Below are 21,583 nucleotides of genomic sequence, written 5' to 3'. Positions count from 1 at the left end.
CCCCCCCCCCCATTAGGCTGCTTGTTCTAAACAAACATCCCTATGCATACAATGTTTGATTCCAGTTTAATAAACCACAAAAATACAAATGGATTTTGTCACTGAAGAGTAATTAGCAAAAAGTGCTATTCTCACTCACACAGCTCTGTCCCAAACTCATCTGCAGGGGAAGGGGAAGGGGAAGGGTCCGTACTTGAAATACCAAGTGAAGAAAAGTTTCCATGTCTCTGTCTACCTCCTCGCCTGTAAAATCAGTGTCTTTGGTTAAACTGAATTCCCACTCTACCTTTCCTTCAAGGTTTATCACCATTCATGAATCTAGTTAACAAACATTTATTATACATCCACAATATGCCAATGCTGGGGAGTAAATGGAAAATAAAAGACACTTCTCATGCCCTCATGGGATAAACATTTAATGAGAAAAACAGTCTAAGTCACTCATTCATTTATTCACTCAATCACTATTTAGAAAATGCCTACTAGTTATCTACCAGCAACTGCTAGGCACTGTGGATACGACAATAAACAAAAAAGATTAATACTCTCCATCATCAAAGAGCTGATATCAGGGTAAGGAGAGAAAGACAATAAATAAATAAGTAACTTTTGTAGTATGTCAGATACTGATAAGTGTCATGGAGAAAAATAAAACAGAGAAAGTGGAGGAGTGTTTTGAGGGGGGGGGCCTGTAGATTTTAAGGAGGGTGGTTTAGAAAGACCTCACGAGGGGGCATTTAAACAAAGACTTAACAGAGGTAAGAAAGCAAGCCACCTGGAGAGCTGGGAAAAGAACATCTCATCCGAGGGAATAGCAAGTACAAAGCCCTGGGGCAGGAGACTGCTTGGTGTGTCTATTAGTACAAGGATTGGTAAGAGGAACTGTGTGGCTGGAATTGGGTGAGGGGGGCAGAAAGTATAGAAACTAGGGGTTGGGGATGAATAGAGGGCAGATCATGTAGGGATTTCCTTCAATGCCATTGACAGGACTTTGGTTTTTACTCTAAGTAAGAAGGTATGCTATTGTAGATGGAGAACACAATGATCTTGCATAAATACATGCCTACAAACTGAAAGGTTTACATACAGGGGCTGTGAGAACAGACTGTCAGCAGGGTGTGATCTAGTCTGAGAGTAACAGAGGAGTTAATGAGGAAAAACCAAAATCTGAAAGTTAAGAAGCAACAGAAAGCTAAAGGAACAAGTACATGCAAAAGCCCCGTGGCAAGAGGAAACAATGGCTTAGAAAAACAAAGGAAGGTCAGTGCACTGAAGCAGGTGTCTATGGACAAAGGGTGCAAGATGACTGTAGGGAGATGAGCCAGCGAGTTCAAATCAAGCAGAGCTTTGCAGGCAATGTTAGAGAACTGGATTTTTATCTTGAGTACAAAAGGACTGAGTTTCTTTTACACTGTAGATTGTATTTTAACCTGATTGCAATGGGACTCCACTGAAAGGAATGATTTGATTAGATTGGAGAAGCAAAACATTGACTACTTAGGCAACTAATGAGGATGTTACTCAAGTGGTCAATGAAAGATAATGGAGACTTGTGCTATTCGACTTAGAAAGGGCTGGAAATGAACTGGATGTGGAGGTCAGAGAGGCACTGGTAAAGATGTTTGCTAAGTCTGCAGGTCCCACAATGTGAAAGTAGGATGGGAACACCAGAAGAGAGCCAACTTCAGTGAGGAAGATTGGCTTAGGTATATTAGGGTTGCAATGCCGTTCCCATCCACTGAAGCAAGCGAACATCTGCCTCTTCTTTCATCAACTACTGCATCTTCTGCATGCACTACAACTAAAACAATAATGGTATCTACACAAGATTTTACAATTCTCTGATTATTCTGCAGAAGTAAAACAAAATATGAGAGCTGAGACTGATTTTCCCCCACCTCCATAGTGTCCTTCAAAGTACTTAGTGGTGTGCAAAAATACATACATACACTGTTGGGATGATTCTCATGCATTCCTATAACAATGTGGGCAGTAGTATTATTAGCCTCATTTTACACATGCAACAGAGGCTCAGTGAAGTTAAGATGCTTGCTCAATATCATTCAGTGGATAAGTGGAGGCACTAGGATAGGAACCCAGGTCCCTGGCTCTAACATCACCAGTTCTCACCAGTCTACCTACCACTATCTAAATTGCATTCTTGTTAGTCATTAACTGCAAGAATGCTGCATTTCTCATGCACATATATGTGAACAAGAATTTCTAGGTCATCATACTTGAGAAGAGAAGAGAGGGTGCTCAGAAACAGCTCCTTAGAGAAGGAAACAACATAAAACTAGTTATAATGAAGGTCTGTCCTGTGACTTAAAAAACACTCAACATTTTAACCCTTTGAGGCAAAAGTCCCAGAACCAATGTCAGATTTTAGAAGATGCACAACCTCTCCCTAAAAAGATATTAGGCAGATGCTCTGTTAACTTCATGGTCATAAAGCAGCACAAAAGGAAGCAAACTGGACTAAGTTCCAGACCTCTGTCTTCATGCAGGCTGTGTGACAGTGGACAAGAAACTAAACTTCTTAAAACTTCCAGTTTCCTCAATTAGGGAGATGAATTTATCCCAACCTACTAAAATACTGTATCTGGGTTTCTCTTCAGTTTCCTAAGGTAGGTGCAATGAAAAAGTTTTTATAAACCAGTCATGTTTAAACACTCCAATGGCAACTGATACTTAAGAATTATATAGGGAAATTTTTTGTCATCACCCAAGATTATATATTTCATAACTCTGGGTGGTGTTACCTTAGATACACTTATAGAGGGGGCATACCCTTCTTCACTGTTATTTAAAGGTGGAAAGCATTTCAATGTATGTCAGAAGGTAATGACCCTCACCTCCACCACCATGCTCGTCTAGCCCTGCAAGCGCTGTAGCTGGGGCTGCTTCCTTCAGCTCTTTCAGTTGGCTGACACTTGACCCATCTATTTACACAGAGTCCACTAATCTGATTAGTGTTTGAACACCTGGTCGAAGCTGCTTTTGTTTTTGACATCCTTAACAAAAATGCTATAGGGGCTACTAATTCTTAGGATTATGTTTCTATCAGCCAGGAGAGTTAGATTTCTGCAAAATTGAAATTTGATAAGGAAACAGAAGTCAGAAATCATACTGAAATGCGGAAATATGGGGAAAAGAATATGAAGTCAAAGGAAATATGACCTAAGGAAATGTGACTTAAGATCTAAGTGCCAGACACTCAGAATTTTTAACTAAGAAGCTAGAGCTTGCCCTTACTCCTTTCTCCATTTTTTGAGGGAGGTGGGGACGGAGTCAGAATTTTAAAAACCCCAGGACACTGGCTGACAAAGTTATCAGCTTACAAAGAATGCCATTCATTTATTCACTGCTGGTATTACTTGATGAAAATTGAGCTTAACCCAGAGCTTTGTGCTGTATAATTTGGGAAGAAGTTGGACATTTTTCTCATTTTAAGTGTTTTTGTTACTGCAGTTGGATTTCAACTTATAATTGATATTCCACATTGAAACAGCAATAAAAGTTTGGAAAATCAAATGCTTACCTTCCCCATCAAATGTTCCTTGTCCTTTCAGCATTTTTTTCTAAGAAACAAGAAAAGCAAAAGAGGAAAAAGCAAAGCAAACTATGTATGAATGAGCAAATAGAAAAAATACAGCCATTTTAAGAAAAAGTACTTTTTTGTTGTTACATTCATTAGATTTCCAAAAGCATACAGCAGATGATCCTTGGAGTAGTTCATTTATATGACTACTACAATTCACTAAAATGGTGAAATACAAGGTACAATCTTCCCCACATCCCATCAAAACAGCTTGAGAATCCTCAAATAACCAACAGTTCAGCTCACTCACTACTCATGATTCACTGTCACTATTAAATTGAACTTTGCTATACTTGGAGAGTTGGAAAAAATATATATAAAATGTTATGTAATTTCTTTAAGGCCATAGGATTTTAAATAAAACAGGCTTGCTTGTATATTACATATGTGACATTTATATAGACTGGTTCCAGTTCTCTGATTAATCAAGAAAAGATGTGGCTGCCAAAATGAATTTCTGCCCTATTGCTGAGATTTGTCTTGTTTCTGGAGAAACCAGCACATGAACAATCCAAAATATCTTTCTGGAGCTTTCTATTTCTTTATGTTATATTTGACATGTTGTAACAAGTGCAGCTTCTAGGCCTTTATCAAGGAGCAATTCCACACAGCTTACTTGAACCTGAAGTTTTGAGTTATCAACTAGTTAAATGCATTCCTACATAAATAGGCACAAAATGGGAATAAAACACAACCAGGGGTAGAGGTGACAGGGACACGCAATAACAGATGACAAATTACCTGTATCTTTTGTGTTTCTGGCAATTGATTATAAAATTCATATTTTACCTGAATTATATTTAGTATATGATCACCACTGAAAAAATATTCCATAATGAAATAAGTAATACACATAATTGACTAATTAATTAAAATAATTTTTAAAATCCGTAGGGTCAAAAGAAATTAGTAGTTCCCTGTATCAGCTTTGGTGAATTCAGCAGCCACTGGCTGACACCTCTAAACAAGCCCCACACACAGTCAAGAATGCGATATCCACCCCTGCTCTCAGCTGACTTTCCCTCCAACTGTATTAAAAAACACACTCAGCCAATACTTAATTTGTTATAACTTTTTCCCATTCTTCCCCCACATTTCGCCTGAGCTTAGAAAGCTGAAACAGTCATGAGTTTGACCTCCACAAAGCTGCATTAACCTGGCCTGTGCCTCCCAGCAAGTGAATGGCCAAGGGATATGTACACACCCTTCTGATCAACAGAAGTAAAAGGAACAATAACTTCCGGTTTCCTCTGTGCCCTCCTCCCCACCCCCACCCCCTTCACCTTTGGCTTAGTGAATGGGGGGGCTCAGCGAGTGACATGCTCGAAACCCCGGCCCCCTCTTACTTTTATCCTTCCCAGGCTGGAAAACTTCTCCTTGTCTTCCATCACTGCTTTCAGAGCAGGTTGAGACATCCTGTTCTTCTTCTTTGAGGTGGTAGGACTGTCAAATTCAAAGCCACTGACCACCGCCCTGCGATAGGACGTGGACCGTAAACCTCTCCGCAGAGACCCCGGGCTGTCCACGTCGTTCTCGGCCTCACCGTCGTCCTCTGGGGGGCCCAGGGGGGTTCCGAGGCCCTCCACCATGCTGCGCACCTTGAGGAGTCTCTTGTGGGGCTCCACACTCTGACTGTTGGATTTACTTATTCTAATTTCCGAGGCCAGGCTCTTCGGTATGATCTGCTGCTTCCCCACTTTGAGGGCGGCGGGACTGTTTGTGCTCAAAACCACTGAAGGATTCTCGGGGAGCTCGCTTTCCTGTGAGGGCAGCCTTTGGAGGGGGAGTTTTTGTTCCAAAGACCTCTTCTGGGGCGCAGGAGAGAGTCTCAAGGGACTCCGCTCAAGGTCCTTAGCCGTCTGGCCGGTGTGCGAACGGGAGCCTGCGGGATCCGTATTAGGGGTGAGTCCATTTGCAGCTGGCGTAGGCAGGAGGTTGGCGGTCAATCCGGTCCGGTCCCCCTCCGGGCTACAGCGGGCGGGCGCGGTAGGAGTCCGTGGGGGGCGCAGCGGCTGTGGCGCAGGCGAGATGACTGTGCCATTCGCTGGGGATTTCGGGGAGCCGCCTGACGCCGCTTTGGGGGCCTGCGGTGACTTGGGCCGTCGAGGCCGAGGAGAGACAGCTCTGCACTCCGGGGAGACGGTCCTCCCATTGGTCACCGCCCTCCCATGGGCGCAGAGAAGCAAGGGGCTCTCCTGGACCCTCCTGCCGTCGGAGGCGGTGAGCACCTGGGCGGGAGTCTGCGCCGCGGGAAGCGTCCCTTGATCCTCCACCGGGAAATCCGTGATCAGCAATCCGCTGGGGCTCTGGTAGGACTGGGGCCTCGGCTTGCTCCGGCCCAGCAGCTGGGGCTCAGGGGTTGACCGCCTCCGCCACAAGGGGTTTAAACTGTTGCTAGAAAAATCCACTTCGCTCTTGCCATCCATAGCGGAGCCTCGGGGGTCAGCCCCGGGTGGAACAGCACCTAGTTAGTCTTGCCTAAAGAGGAAAGAAGTCATGGAACTTTGCCTCCGTTCAACCAGGCACGCCTTGCAGACAGGCGCGCTCTCAGCCCGGGGGCCACCCGGCCGCTGCGCGGGACACAACTTCCCCGCCCTTTCTCAGGGAAAATCTGCGCCCACCGCGCGGCGCGGTCCCGGACAGATATCTGGGCTGCACCCAAGCGGATTAATCCAATCTCCTCGGCGTCTCTCCCGCGCCTAAAGACCACCCGCGCGGAAGGAGCCCGCCACCAATGCGTCGGGTGCAAGCCAATGCACAAGAAACTTGGGACGAACTCAGCTTTCTTGGGAAACTAGCCGCGGGACGCTCCCCTCCGCCGCCATCCAGCCAACTTCCCCCGTCGTTGATCCCCTGGCACTCAAGCTGACCGGCTCCCTGGCGGATTTACCTTCGGGGCTTCGCAGAGCCCAGGGCCGAGGAGCGCCCACCGCCCCGTGGGTGGCCCGGGTTCTGGACCGAACGAACCGCCGCGGCGGGAGCTCTGGAGAGCTCTGCAGCCTACAGAGTCGCCGGCTCCGCCTCCAAGCTTGACCACGCCCCCAGACTGGGCCACGCCCAGGCCGCCTTCTTAGCCGCCAGCACCGGCCGCTGCCTTCCAGCCCCGGCGTTCCTTGGATCCGCTACGGGTTCTGTCTAAAACTGACGAGCACACCTGGGCTGGGTGCCGAGTTCCGCGGTTCCGGGCGAGGAAATGTCAGCTGGAGGCGGCGGGGGAGCTGCGGGCACGCGGGGTAGTTGCCGGCAGCGTAGCGTGAGAAGGAGCGTGGGAGCCCTGCCCAGACGTAATTCTCCGAACCCTGAGCCCAAGGAATCTCAAGTGTAGAAACCCGGGACGCTGGGCAGAGTAGGCTTTGTGAAATGAGGGAGCTGGCGCGCTTAGCTCCAAACGCACAGAGCCAATCCTCTCAGCCTTCGGGTGGTCTCAAAACACAAATCTGAGGGCGTCGCCCCCCTGCTTAAAATATCTTACAATTTAGGGATTTGCGTGTTTGTGCCTAGAGTATTCCCGGAGGGATACACACGGGCAGCTCGGGGGAAGAGAACTGAGTGCCTAGGACACTGGAGGAAGGGAGAGTTTTCACTCAATAATCTTGGCATTTTATGTATGCTTTGAATCGTGAATGTTACCTATTAAAAATAAACGCAATTTAAATTACAAAAAAATTACCGTTTTCCAGACATACATAGAAAAAATTTCAAAATCCTCCCTGTAGTTCCCGAAACCCCTGCACGACGTGACTACCTCTGCAGCCTAGACTTTTCGCCCAACACTTCTTCCCTCTTTATTCTCAGGCCGCACCCACTTAGACTGAGAGCCTCAGAACCTTCCTTTTGTTCCTCCGTGACCTTCTGACGTGTCACTCCATCAGAGAGGACTTCCCCTGACCCCTCCTGAATCAGACCACGGTCCCGTTTATTTACTTTCCCAGCCAACTGTTTTCTTTTCTAGACATCACAATTTGCAAATTATATATGTGTGTGTGTATATATGTATATCTGCATGAGGGCAGGGGCCATGTTTATTTACTGCCCTTCTGTATTCCACGCACGTAGTGGTCACTTAATAAATATTCATTGAATGAATAAATAAACGAGTGAGTGAATGAAACGAATGAAGGGCAGTGACTATTCCCCTCCAAGAGTGCCCTGTTGCCGAACAGTAGAAAGTTGACTGTGTCCTGGCCGAGCTCCTGCTAGTGAGAAGAACAAGTCAAACTTGAGAAGAAAAATGAACATAAGATCTGTATAATTAATTCTATTAGCAGGATATGTGGGCTGTTCTCCAGGTTCTCTTTCAGCATTCATACATTCAACAGAGATGCAGTGAGCATCTTGCCCTGTGTGCAAGCCAGGCTACTCGTGTTTTCTCCACATACTTTGACCATAATGGCCAAAAATATTAAGAGGCAACATCTGGCTTGTGAGATGAAGCATGTTTTTCATGCTCCTTATACTTTTCTGTACTTACCAAATGCTGTACATTGAATATATATTACTTTGATCTGAGATACTTTTGTAAACGAAAAGAAATGGCATCAACAATTTTATAAGAAATTAAAAGAAAAAGAAATTTACCAAATATTTTGGTGGGAAGAAATCCAATTTATCGTATCTCCATTCAATTTATCATATTTATTCAAATCTAAACTATCTTCAATTGAATGTACCACCAAGAAAGGAAAAGAGCTGCTAATTAAACTAGGGTACTGGGTTGTCTCACAGGATTTTTGTCTTGTACTTATGGAAAGAGTGCTTTTAGACAGGTTTTTCAGTAATGTTAATATATAGAAGAGGAAAATATAAGCAAAATAAATTGATTGAGGGATTTCTAAAAATTCAGTACACTAAGTCTAATTCTCCTGAATCTCTTTTCACAAAGAACATCAATACGTGTGTTTTTCCACACAATACCCGTGATAGTGTAGTATGTCTTTAAAAAATGTTCTAGTCTTGTCTCTGGGATTTGTTTCCTAGCCACTGACACCTTTCTGCAGATTTGATGCTGGCACTATCCTATTTGACTAAAAGAATAGCTTTCTTGTTCAACTGAATCATATGTCCCTACAAAGCTATGAAGCTTCTCTTTAATGACCAGAAGGAATTTTTTGGAGAATGGAAGTACTACGCTTTAATTATAGTCGTGTATGATCATGAATTGGTTGTATCAGTCTCTTGTTGCTTTGGAATTTTTTTCACCTAATCTGATGCATATGGCAATTTCTCAGGCCTTCAATTGCAATGTCTTAGCATATGGCTTTGACACTACTAAATTGCATAGCATTCAGTGAAATGATGACAATTTGAACAATTATGAACACTTTCACAGATACAGAGGCCATGGCTACTATATAATGACTGCCACCAGGCCAATGGCTTTTTCTTTAATAGTAAGTCACATTCTGGTTTCAGGGATGTTAAAATGTGGGACCGAAGTGCTTCTTACAGTTAACACAATAAATTTAGCCAACATCCATCACGTCACACAATTACACCTATTTTTTTTGTGATGAGGACTTTTGCTCTGTTAGCAACTTCTAAATATACACTACAACATTGTTAACTATAGTCAACATGCTGTACATTATATCCCCAGAACTTATTTGTCTTATAACTAGAAGTTTGCATCTTTAACTTCCTTCATCCATTTCCTCCAATGAGATATTGAACTATTAAAATATTCAACGATATAATAAAGGATACCAGAGACTGAGATACTAATTATTGCTACATCTACCAAATTTGCATTGATCACCAATTATGTGTCTGGCATAATAATTAGGCTATTTTTAAGTGCAAGTTGTTAACTATTGTTATTACCCTGTAGTCATATCTAATGCATTCTTTATTTATTTGTTTTGCATTCTACAAATACTTACTGGGTGTATTTAAATAACAATCACTGGGTCACCCTTCCTGAAGTTTACAACTTGGCTCATTAACTACATCTAAAACATTATAATAATATAAAACACCCAAGCTGAGTAAGATGCATGACAAGCTCTCTGTTTTCTGAAAACCTTTATGAAGGGGTCTGGGTAGAGCTGGGCCAGAAGAATAGGTAAAATGTTAGGAGGTGGGGAAGAAAAAGGTATCCCAGGCACATGACCCAGCATGAGCAAGAGCATGGAGGGATGGCTGGAAAACTGGTATTTTTGAAGTGCCAACTATATGTCAAGCACTATTATTCATTGCATATAATTTAATCTCACGTTAATCCTGTCTCCACTTAAATATGGAGTAGATAATGCTCAAAAAAAGCTCTTCTCATACCTTTGGTAAGTGGCTGAGTCAGAATCCTAACTCAGGTCTCTCAGATTCCAGAGCCCATGAGCTTCAAATACCAGGAACTAAACTCACAAAGACAGACAGCAATTAGAAATTATGGGAGATAAACTTGGCTTGGTAAATTGAGAATAGAATATGGTGTGCGACATAAACTAGAGTCTGGATTTTACCTCTATAGCATCTAACACTCTCTGAAAGTGTTTAAATTTTGCTATCCTTTAAAAAATAAAACTGATAACACCTGTCTAAGAAATCAAAATAAATATGTAAATAAAAATAAACAGATTTGTTTGTGCATTAAAAAACATCTACCTAACCTCATAAAATCTGAGGGAACTCTCTTAGAGGAAAATCAGAGAAAAATATTTAAATACATACAGAATAGACACAGCACTCATATCTATATCATCCACTAATCAATACAAAAAAGATAAAACTAACAATGTAAAAATGAGCCAAGTAGGAAAATATGCATTTTAGAGATGCCACAGTGCCCACTACATGTGAAAATAAATTCAGCCCATATATTCAGCCCTAATAATAAAAACAAAATTGAAACAGTGATGAAATCATAGCTTTTCATCCATGAAATCAACAAAGATTAAAAAAAAAACTCTACTGTTGGTAAAAGTGCAGGTAAAATAGAGTTCTGACTCTTTCATGGTAAGAATGTAAATTGGTGCAAACTTTCTGGAGAGCATTAGATAATACTTGATCAAAACCTTGAAAATAAACTAATCTCTGACCTACTAATTCCAGGAAATAATCCTGAGGAAATAACTGTTGGTGTGTGCAAAGAAGCATGTTCAAGGATTTTCATCAAAGCATTTCCTACTGTGGTAAAAAAATTAAAAGCAACCTTAGAGCTCATTGGTGGGGTACTCGTTAATAAATCATGATGTACAATACAGCTATCAAAAATAACAGTGTAGATATATAATCATTCATACAAAAATTCAAGATACGTTAAGTTGGGGGGGAGCTACTTTTAAACACATTATGCAGAATGTTCTACTTTGAGTAAAAAAAATGCAAATAGCTATGTGTATATGCTTACAACCCTGATTTGAAATACTCAGAATGTTAGCATGTCTACCTCTGTGCAGCAAAAAAAAAAAAATAGGTGGTATTTCACCTATGCTTTGCTGTGAAATAAACCACCTTACCACTTAGTGGCTTTAAATAGCAACTTTTGTTATTTATTGTTTCTCAGCATTGTGTGGGCTGGCACGGTGGATCTTGCGTTGGCCCTTCTGTGGGTTTCCCTGCAGCCAGACATGTGGTAGGCTGCATCACAAGGACACAGGGAGCCTCACGCACGTCCCTGAAGGTCGGTGCTGGCTCTTAGCTGGGGCTCCTCAATTCTCCCTTTTTTAGATCTTAAACATCCTGCACAGACTTAGTATCCTTGGTACAATGAAGTAATAAGTCAAAAAGGAATGAATATTTTGTGGGAAAGGATATTTGAAAAAGAGGTTGTTGACTGGGGAAATAAGTTCTTAAAAGAAGGCTTTCTATAGCAATTATGATAAGGATTTATATGTTATTCTGTATTTTTCACTTTTATTTGTTTTTAGTTTTTTATTGATGTGTGGTGAACATGCAATATTATATTAGTTTCAGGTGTACAACATGGCGATTCTACTTTTCTATGGATCATGAAATGATCACCTTGATAAGTCTAGTTACCATCTGTATCCTGTGTTTTTAAAACATTTTTTGAGCACTTACAATATATCAGACCCTCTTTGAAATGATGCAAATGTACTAAAGAACTTAACCTTCACAACAACCTTGTAAAGTAGGAACTACCACTCTCTCCATTTTATAGGGGAAGAACTAACACACAGAGAAGTGCCCAAGCAGTCTGGCCCCAGGCTGGCTTGTGACTATCACACTATTGTCATATCATTTGGGATTCCACTATTTATTTATATTCATATATTTTTCTAATAAAATGTGAGCACTCAATTTCAGACTGATTCTTTCTCTCTCCTTCAATGCTTCAGAAATGAACAGATGGATCATTTGATGAGAAAGGAGGCAGAATGAGAGAGGTCATCCAATTCAAAATAGAAACACAAAAGCCTTAGAAAGGAAGAGTTCCTGAAAAATATCAAATCAGCAGCGCTGTTCATCAACTATTTATTTGGCTCCCGGCTGGTGCCAGGCCTTGGGCTAGCTGTAGACACAGTGGTAGAGAAAGTAGACATGATCCTAATTACAGTCCTGCCAGCCGTCTGTCAGGAGAGACTAACCTTGGGAGGCATCTAATGCTAATGATGTTTCCCACTCACAGCCCTTTCAGCTAGCACCTTCAGGCTTCGTGGGTGTGGAATCCAACTTGCAGGGCTTTTGGAGAAAGCAGTCAGTGTGAAAACTCAGTACAGGCACTGAACTGCAAGTGTGGGAATTTTGACAGTAAAAGCGAGGAGGAAAATAGGACGGCTGTTAGAGGGAAAGGGAGAAATAAGCAGTTTTATTTCAAGACTGGGACACTTGGCTGGAAGTCAGAAAGCTGGATTTCAGTCTGCGTCTGATACTTTCTTACTGTGGGAGTGAGGACAAGTCACTTAATCTTCAAGCCCACAGTTTCTTCAACTGCAAAATGAAGTTGTTCCACCTCCTCAGCACAGTTTGGGAAACACTGGTATAGATCAGGATAACTTGGATGTGGCCAGCACAATAATTGTGGCAAAATGGGACTCGCAAGTGCGAAGACCAGGACTGTGCAAAAATGAATTCCTAATCCACATCCTCCTATCTTGAACAGCAAATAATTAAAATAAAGTTCTGCAATTTCTAACTCTGGAGTAAAGAGAAAAGATCATAATGAGAAAAGGTTTAGAGAATGTTGAAAATGGCTCAGAGGACTCTTCTGGACAGAACCTAAGGAAAGGGGAAGACTTGCTCAAGGGAGGACGGGCTTCTTTCTTGCTCCAAGCCCTTGCATGCAGCCTCCACTCTGCCACTCCATGACTGCAGAGAGAATGATTTATGCTTATACATTCCTCCAGTGACACCATGTTTTAAGGGAAAGCTCTCCATTTAACTGGAGTAATTAAGATTCCAAGTAAATCACATGGCAGTGTGGAGAGCTGGTCAGGCTCTAGGAGCTACCGTTTGCTGTTGTTCTTTGAATTGTAGGAATAAGATAAGCAGTTGAATAGCCACTTTCTTCAATGAGTTTTAGTCTGAGGTCACTTTTAACATTCTTCTAAAAATTGGGATTGTGCAAAAGGAAGAAGTATCTCCTCTTGTCTCTGGCTTCCTTTTTGGCACCCTAAAAGCATCTACTGTTAAGTTTATTGTATTTTATAAATTTTCAGACTTATAATAAGACATAAATGAACATATATATTCCCACATTCACTAGACACGCACATACATGACCTACTATCCTCTAACAGTGTTCTGTACCTTATAATTTACCTTGGATATCACTCCATACCAACACTTGCAGAACTCCACGTATTTTTTAATGTCTGCATACCATTACATAGAATCAAATGGACTTGCCATTTTTGTAAGTCAAAAGCAGTCAAATGCCAATAGTTTCACATGGTTCCACTTAATAGTACATCCTTTATCAACAAATTTCCTGTTGATAAACATTCAAATTATCTTTTTGCTAAATCTGAACACCAGTAAAGGAAAAAAACATCCCTTCCAGCTCTAAATTTCCATACTTCTTTGCTTTGTTTCCATTTCTCAATGCCTGGGATAGGTAAGGTAGTAACAAAGAATACTTTATTGAACAAAGATGCAGGTATGGCTTAATTCTGTTATGTGTAATTTGGAGTCTGCTGTTAATACAGACTTAATGGTGAAAAAAATTGAACATGCTCTAAGCAGAGTTCTGTTTCCTTTTGGGGAAATTGGACTGGGGGGCCATCATCACTGTCACTGATTTCCTTTGTTGATAATTTCCCAATGTCTATTTCCCTTCTTTTCTGTCCTTTTCTGGATTCTGCTCTCTCTCTGGATTATCAAGACAGTATGTAGAATCACAACTCCTGTTTCATGAAGTTTGTTAAATAATTTGAATAGAGGTATCTGAATAGACTGCACTGTTCCTTTTGTGTGAAGAGGTTGGTATTTGCAAAAGAACTCAAGATAAAAAAACTTTTATTGTGTGCACTCCGTTTTTCAGGTAACACTGTATCAAGAATCATGTGAGGATACTTCAAACTGGCCAAGACTTTCAAGTTTTCTCCTGCCCAGATTTGTTTGGAAGAAATCCAGTCTTACCTATCTCAAAAGTTCAGCAGGGAAAAATAGCTGAAATAAATTAAGCCTGTGATTACTAAATTCTGTGCTTACATAGATATTCTGGCATTTCACTCAAAAGAGAAAGCTTTTTAGAAGTGCTATTTGAACTCAGTTTTACCATAGATTTCAAATTGGAAGGAAAAAATGGTAACAGAGTAAAGCTCCAAAACTATACACATTTGGGCTTATTACCAAGCTACTCTCAGCAAGCAGTGCTAATAGAATTTGAAAAATGCTTTCCAGAGTTGAGATGTACCACCTAGCAACCACTTTGAAATGCTTCCTGTGCTGGCCCAAGACTATTCAAAATGCCCAGTTTTGAAACTGGTGGGGTGTTTTGCTGTTCATGGGCCACAGTCATTGAAAGGAGGATTAGAACTTTGTTTTTAGGGCAAAGACATGCAGATTAGAAGGACTGTTTAATTTAATTGCTTGACTGGGTTTGGGAATAAGGTTGGCAGATTAAATGCAGACTAAAGATTGCATCAAACATACCATCCTAAAAGTTTGTTTATTGTTTATCAGAAATTCAATTTAACTGGGTGATCTGTATTTTTGTTAAACCTGGCAACTCAATTTTGGAGAGACTTTTGCAATGCAGAGCAAAATAACACTTACAAAATATACATGACACATATTAACTTGATCCCCCAAGGCTTCCAACTTTATGGATCTAAAAACACTTTCCCAGGGCACTGAGGGAGCTGCAGCACAGGAGACCAAAGATGTGGGAAAGACAGAGCTAATGGAAGGGGACAAAAATTCACCAGAAGGTTCCACCCAGGAAAGCTGAACTGAGGGGAGGGCAGGTGAAGGAAGGGTTTGATCGTGCAGGAGGCGGGTGCCTCACAGAGTATAATGGTGAGCTGAAAGGAGAGAGAACTGCCTAGATATCTGAGAGGAAGTGGAAGTGAAGTGACATCAGCATTCATTTTATTTTTAAGGGGAAAGAGGAGGAGAAATGAAGTGCTCTACATAAATGTTCATTCAGAAGTTTGGGCTGAGGTGGGACTTCTATGGCCAGAGAGCACTAGCAAGTAATAGGGACCTAAACAAATACTATTTCTTTCCCTCCTTTCCTCTTACAGCTTATAAATAACTGAGCCAGTTGCTTTCTTATATTAACTATTTTAGTCTCACACCTCATCAAAAATTACAATCTGACTATCCTATGAGACCTAGCAGAGACTTTAAATGAGTAGGACTCTTCTGCCTCTATCCTTTGAAGCAGCTTAAATAGCACAAGACTCACCTGTTTTTTGAAACCTGGAAAAGTTCACAGTGAAACTGCCTGAGCAGGCTTTTTTGGAGGATAGTTCCTGATATTCCTTTCAGGATCATACATTTATTTGGATCTTATAGCTTTTCTTGAGTTCATTTTTCTTGTGTATTTTCCTAGATTCATATAATTGTTCTCTTAACTGTCTTAATTGCCTCTGTTTTCTAAGGTCAGTTTTATTTTCTGTACCATTTTTAATATTTTGCTTTGTGTGTTATTATTTAACATTGCCATACAAACTTGTTTACTTCGATTTGGCATTGTTTTCCAAATGCTTCTCAAATTTATTTACCAATTCTACTGACCTTTTTTCTAACTTATTCATCTCTGCTTTTATCTTTAAAAACAACTTCCGTTTTTCTTTCTTTTATTTTGTTTATTTGTTTTGTTCTTTTTCTAATTTCTTGAATTAAGAAATTCATACATTATATCAATCTGGGTCCAATCAGGAGAGATAAACTACATAATAATTTGAACAGGAAAAGTTTAATATAAAGAATTATTAACCACAACAAAGGATTAAAGTGATTAGGGATTGTTTAGAGAAGTAAAGAGAACTCCACAGGGTGTAGAAATCGCTTATGTAAGGAGCAGCCACTAGCCTGGGGGGTTGAGATGGAGCACCCAAACAAGAATCCCCTTCTTCTGGGTGATGAGATCCAGATCTTATTGAAGAGGGTGCTGCCCTGGCTCACTGGATGGCAGAGAAGTCATTGTGCTACCATGCTGGTGAAACTTGCTGGAAATATGCCCTCTAGTGCACCAGAGGAAGCTATGCATAGGGAGGTGTCTCACTTTGCTACAAAACTGCCCAACAGGGTTGCTAGAGCAAGTTTCCCTGCAAGGGGTGCTGCTGTCAATTGCATCCTGAAGGAGCCAAGCATCAGAGAAGCTGTGAGTGCTGCAGGAGCCTAGAGCTGGAGAATCTGCCAGCATGGCAGGAGGCAGAACACTTATACAAAACCCGCAATGGAGGGTGTGTGTATGGAGATGGGAGCTGCTGACCTCTGGGTGCTGCTGGCTGCATGCACTGCAGAAGCTGCAATTGCAAACAAAAAATATTTAAAGGGCCCAGGTCCATTTTCGCAGAGCAGTCAAAAAGGTTGAATTTGGAGATAAGAGCCAATCAATAAGTAACCAGCCCATGTTTTCATTAATTCTTACTGAATTATAAAAGCATTTAAAGATATGCATTTTGTTCGAAGTACAATTGAATTTCCCATAAATTTAAATTTTGTGTTGTTTGTCTTCTAATTAGTCCATCACTGATGTTTTCATTTTCTGTGACCCAATAGTTATGTATATTCTATTTTTTAGTTAATAGATGAACTTTTTATTTCTTGTGTATTCAGGTTTTCCTGTTGTACTAATATGTTTATTTCCACAAAAATAAATACAATACTTTCATCATGTTGCAGTCAAAAAATATGTACCTTTACTAGTTGTACTATTTGGGATCTGTTAAAGTTTCCTTTACAATGTTTTATAAATGCTCCATAGATTTTTAGAAAGCATATATAATGTCTATGTGCTAAATAAAAACTAAATACATTTACAAATTAAAGTTTTAAATTTTATAATGATTTAAATATAACAAATACTGTATTTGTTAACTTGGTCTGTAGAAACGTGAGGTTAATATCTCTGTGACTTTTTTCAATTAGATACTATAATTTCTCAAGTTTGTATTTTGTATTATTTTATTCTATGCTATTTGGCACATAAATATTAATGGAGCTTGAAAGGGCATATACAATTTTTATCATAGTATATTTGTCTAGATGCCTGGTACATTGTAGATATTTTAATAAACACATATTTAATGATGACCTTACATTTTATAACAGTCATTTCTGCATGCTGCTAATTTGTTAACATCAATATCATACTATTTGTATTGTTTGGAATATTCCTTAAAATATGTTAGCTGGAAAAAAGTGTACTGAAGAGATGGCACAGATTGGCAAAAGATATTGATAATTACTGAAGTGGGCTGATGCCTCATGCGAGTTAATAATATTCTCCTTTTTTTGGGTTTATGTGTGAAATTTTTCATACTGAAAATTTTAAAGTTATGTTTATTTAGTTGCTTATTAATTCTCCCCTTGCAGGACCAAAAACTTATTTCTTCTAATTTAAGCTTCATATCATTTTCTTTCTCAGAGTCAGAGGATACATCATAGGAAATGTAAGTCTTGGGTGACATTGATCATGTCAACTGACACCCAATATTCTCCAATATTTATCCAATATTCTCCATTATATCCTACCTTTAAATATTTATTTAAAGTTCTTTTTTAATTAAAAGTCTTTGAGTGTTTGAATTCTTAACTGTTAGAGCACTTAGAATATATATATAAATCAGTGTTATGAAGGCAATACATGTGTTAAATTCTTTATTTTTCACAAATCTATTTCTGGACTCAAACACTGGTATTTATTGTTACTATAAAGATGAAAAAAAATATAGGCACAGAGAGGTTGAGTTATCTAAATTCACTTCACCCTCTTGTTAGGAGCACAGTGGGTATTTGAACCTAGCTGGGCTGGTAATAAAGACACTGCATTTAATTACTATGCTGTATTAACACATCTAGTTAATTGTATGCTTTAATACATATATAAAATTATTTTATTTTGATTATAATAAAATTATTTTAATTTTTATATGTTCTGTTTAAAGAACTACTTGCATAATTTTACATATTTGCAGACCATGTCAATAACTATTTAGACATTATTTCTAAGTAATGCTGTAGAGGGTCTGTGGAGTCCAGAACTGGCCACATTGGCTGTGTCAAAGGTTGTGTGCAGTGTTCAGTTCTGCCACAGTGGTTTCTGCTCTATGAGCACATGTGACAGGAGCTGTGGGTGGCCTCTGAGCAACAGCTAGTGAGGAACTGAGGCTCTCCACCTAATGACCCACCGGGAACTGAATCCTGCCAACAACCAGCTGAGTGAGCTTCAAAATGGATTCACAACCAGTCGGGTCCTTAGATGACTACAGTTCCGGCTGACACCTTGGTGGCCGCTCTGTGAGAGACCCAGAGCCAAGGAACTCAGGTAAGCTGTGCCCCTATAGAAACTGTGAGATAAGAAATGTCATTTTAAACTACCAAGTTTTGAGGCAATTTGTTCTACAGTAATAAATAATTAATACAGTACCCAATATAATTTCAATAGCTTGATTTTCTTTTTAAATCTGCCTGATTTAAATAAACCTAGATTCATTTTTGTTCTTGCTAAAAACTTGACTGAAAGAAAATGCTTACTGTATTTTCTTTAGTAATATTTCAGTCTCATTTTTTTTCATTACTCCATCAACTACAGTATTCATCTGAATACATCTTCAGAAATGGTACATGGTTGATACATTTTGCAGTTCCCTTGCTCAAGCATTTTCAAATGCAGTGCAAAGTAAGAAATTAATTTTACTTCATTACCTAGTGGCATGTATACATACACACACACAAACATACACACACCAAATTTATTTACCTTTGATATATTCTTTTATATTACTATTCTATTCTGTTCTATTTGATTTAAAAATAAATGCTGGTTACAATTTACTAAACTGATTTCATGACTAATCAATGGGTCAGCATTTGAAAAACATGCTTTTCTTAAATTTCTCTTTTGTAGCATTTTGTAGCAGAGGATACATCATAGGAAATACATCAATATCATACTATTTGTATTGTTTGGAATATTCCTTAAAATATGTTAGCTGGAAAAAAGTGTACTGAAGAGATGGCACAGATTGGCAAAAGATATTGATGCTTTTTTTTTTGTATTTTTTTTATTATAATAAAATTATTTTAATTTTTATATGTTCCGTTTAAAGAACTACTTGTTTTTTTTGTTTTTTTATGTATTTTAATTTTGATTATAATAAAATTATTTTAATAAATTTTATAATTTGTGCAAAATACATCTGAGTCTAGTCTGTTAACTTTTTTTCTTTTTTCCTCAAGGAAGTAATTTTTTTCTTCTACCTGGGTGCTCTTAGAAATTTGTTTCCATTATCTTTGAAAGAAATTTTATTTTCCAGATATTCCATCCATTCTTTCAATTTGAAGAGTGACATGATTTTTGAGTTCAGAGATATTTTCTTCTATTTATTTGATTATAAATCCAAGTGTCTTATCTTTTTTTAATATATTTTTAGGTCTTTGTCCTTTACCTTAAGGTCTAGCAGGGTTCCTTGAAAAACCTTCTAAGTCATTGATTACATTTTGTGCAATATCTAAATTGATTTTTTATTACTGACGCTGGGTTTTAAAGTTGCTTTGAACCAATGCAATCTACCATATGTACTCATATATATTTGTGAAACACATATCTGATAAAGGACTTTAATCTAGAATATATAAATTATTTATATGTAAAAATACTCAATAAAAACATGAGCAAGTGGTATGAACATACACTTAGCCAGAAAAGATGTACAGATTGCAAACATACACATAAAAAGATGTTCTATGCCATTAGTCATTAGTGAAATGCAAATTAAAACCATAATGACATACTATCACACACCTATTGGAATGGCTAAAATTTTAAAAACTGACAGTACCAAGTGCTGCCAAGGTTGCAAGCAACTGAAGCCTTTATAAATTGCTGATGGAAATCAGTTTGGCAGTTTCTCATAAAGTTAAATACACACCATATACCACATACCATGACCCAGCATATCAATGCTAAGTATTTAACCAAGAGGAATGAAAACATACATTCCTGCAAAAATCTGTATGTGAATGTTTGTAATAGCTTTAATCATAATAGCCTCAAACTGGAAACAACCCCAATTTCCATTAACCAGTGAATGAATAAACAAATTGCAGTACATTCATACAGTAAAATAGAACAAAATACTTGAACATACTATAACACAGATGAATCACAAAATCATATTCAGTGAAAGAAGCAAAAGATGAAAGTCTGCATATTGTGCAAAAGGCAAATTTATAGTAATGGAAAAAACAGCAGTGTTTTCTAGAGGTCTCAGTGTGGGGGTAGGAGACTGACCACAAAGGAGCTGGGGACAAGTCGTTGGGGTAACAGAAATGTTCAGTATCTTGTTTGTGGTGGTGGTTACATGACTGTACACATTTCTCAAAATTCATGGTGACTATGCACTGAAAAAGGGTGATTTTACTCTGTGCAAGTCATACCTCAAACCTAACTTTAAAAACAGATAAAGAGAGTGACTGTAATGGGGTTTGTGGGGGGGGACTTGAGGTAGGGGAGAGCCTAGTAAACATAATGTTCATGTAATTGTAGATTAATGATAAAATTAAAAAAATTTTTTTTAAAAACAGATAAAGAGAATCTGGTAGTTACTTTTCCATCTGTAAAAACTTTTTTTGGACCTCAGGGTGCACTCATTTAATAGAGACAATGTCCTTTGACCCTTACAGAGGTTATAAATGAGAATATTTAAAGCTTTTTGGTTTCTTGGAAAAAATTTGTTTCCTAGGAAATATTTGCTACAATTTCTCACAAATAACTTCTTTCCTTTAGACTTCTGGCCCCTTTTTTTTGGCTATTGATTTTTTTCTACTCATTCTTAAAGAGCCCGGGATTAGAATTTGTCAATCTAAAAAAATGTGTTTGTCTTATTGATTTTCAGTCTATAGTAAGTAAAGGCGGAATTTTCCATTTTCTGTAGTTTTATGTGCTAGGTGGGTATTTGGTTGACTCTACAGATGGAGTTTCTGGGAAGTAGCTATTGAGAGAGCACTTGCCGCTTAGTTACAGTTTAGAGCGTTTTTGCCATGTGGAGTCCAGGGTCAGTGTGAGGAAGCTCAATTGTTACCATATTGAGTGCCCCAGCATGGCAGGTGGGCAAGTTCATGACCAGCCCTTAGGACAATGATCATGAACTGACAAGTTAACAGAGGCCAAAAAGTAACCTACCTGTACAAAATAGTCCTCAGATCTGTGGAAACCTGGAAAATGCCTGCCTTGTCTAAAAGGAGCAGCTGCTACTCAGCCGCAGTCTATTGATACCATGTGGGAATGTGGATTCAGCACTGCCAGAGACAGCTTCTGATTCAAGAGAAGCCAGAAGCCCAGATTTTTAATGCAAAATCTCCCAGTTTTCTAAATGTTGACAACTAATTTGAAATTTTAAAAAT

The 21,583-nt window shown here is 39.2% G+C and overlaps 2 protein-coding genes across 5 annotated transcripts in view; both read right to left on the bottom strand.

The window, feature by feature from the left end:
* ARHGEF26 (Rho guanine nucleotide exchange factor 26) overlaps positions 1–6,616 on the bottom strand; it is a 144,602-nt gene extending 137,986 nt beyond the window's left edge. For all 4 annotated transcript variants that reach the window (XR_008996736.1, XR_008996737.1, XM_057499414.1 and 1 more), the window contains exons 1-3: positions 6,492–6,616; positions 4,948–6,079; positions 3,542–3,581 (exon numbers count right to left, since the gene is read on the bottom strand). Coding sequence is in view for 2 of the 4 variants with exons in the window: in XM_057499414.1 (XP_057355397.1) it covers positions 3,542–3,581; positions 4,948–6,027 (1,120 nt within the window). In the remaining 2 variants the exon portion in view is untranslated. The remainder of the gene's footprint in view (positions 1–3,541; positions 3,582–4,947; positions 6,080–6,491) is intronic.
* Positions 6,617–6,736: 120 nt separating this feature from the next.
* LOC118921851 (rho-associated protein kinase 1-like) overlaps positions 6,737–21,583 on the bottom strand; it is a 106,787-nt gene continuing 91,940 nt past the window's right edge. Inside the window, 1 exon segment of the mRNA XM_057488417.1 lies at positions 6,737–6,900. Coding sequence (XP_057344400.1) covers positions 6,737–6,900 — 164 coding nt within the window.

Source organism: Manis pentadactyla, chromosome 1 (genome assembly GCF_030020395.1).
Source record: "Manis pentadactyla isolate mManPen7 chromosome 1, mManPen7.hap1, whole genome shotgun sequence".
NCBI classification, from domain to species: Eukaryota; Metazoa; Chordata; class Mammalia; order Pholidota; family Manidae; genus Manis; species Manis pentadactyla.
This window is presented reverse-complemented; position numbering and strand designations above follow the sequence as displayed.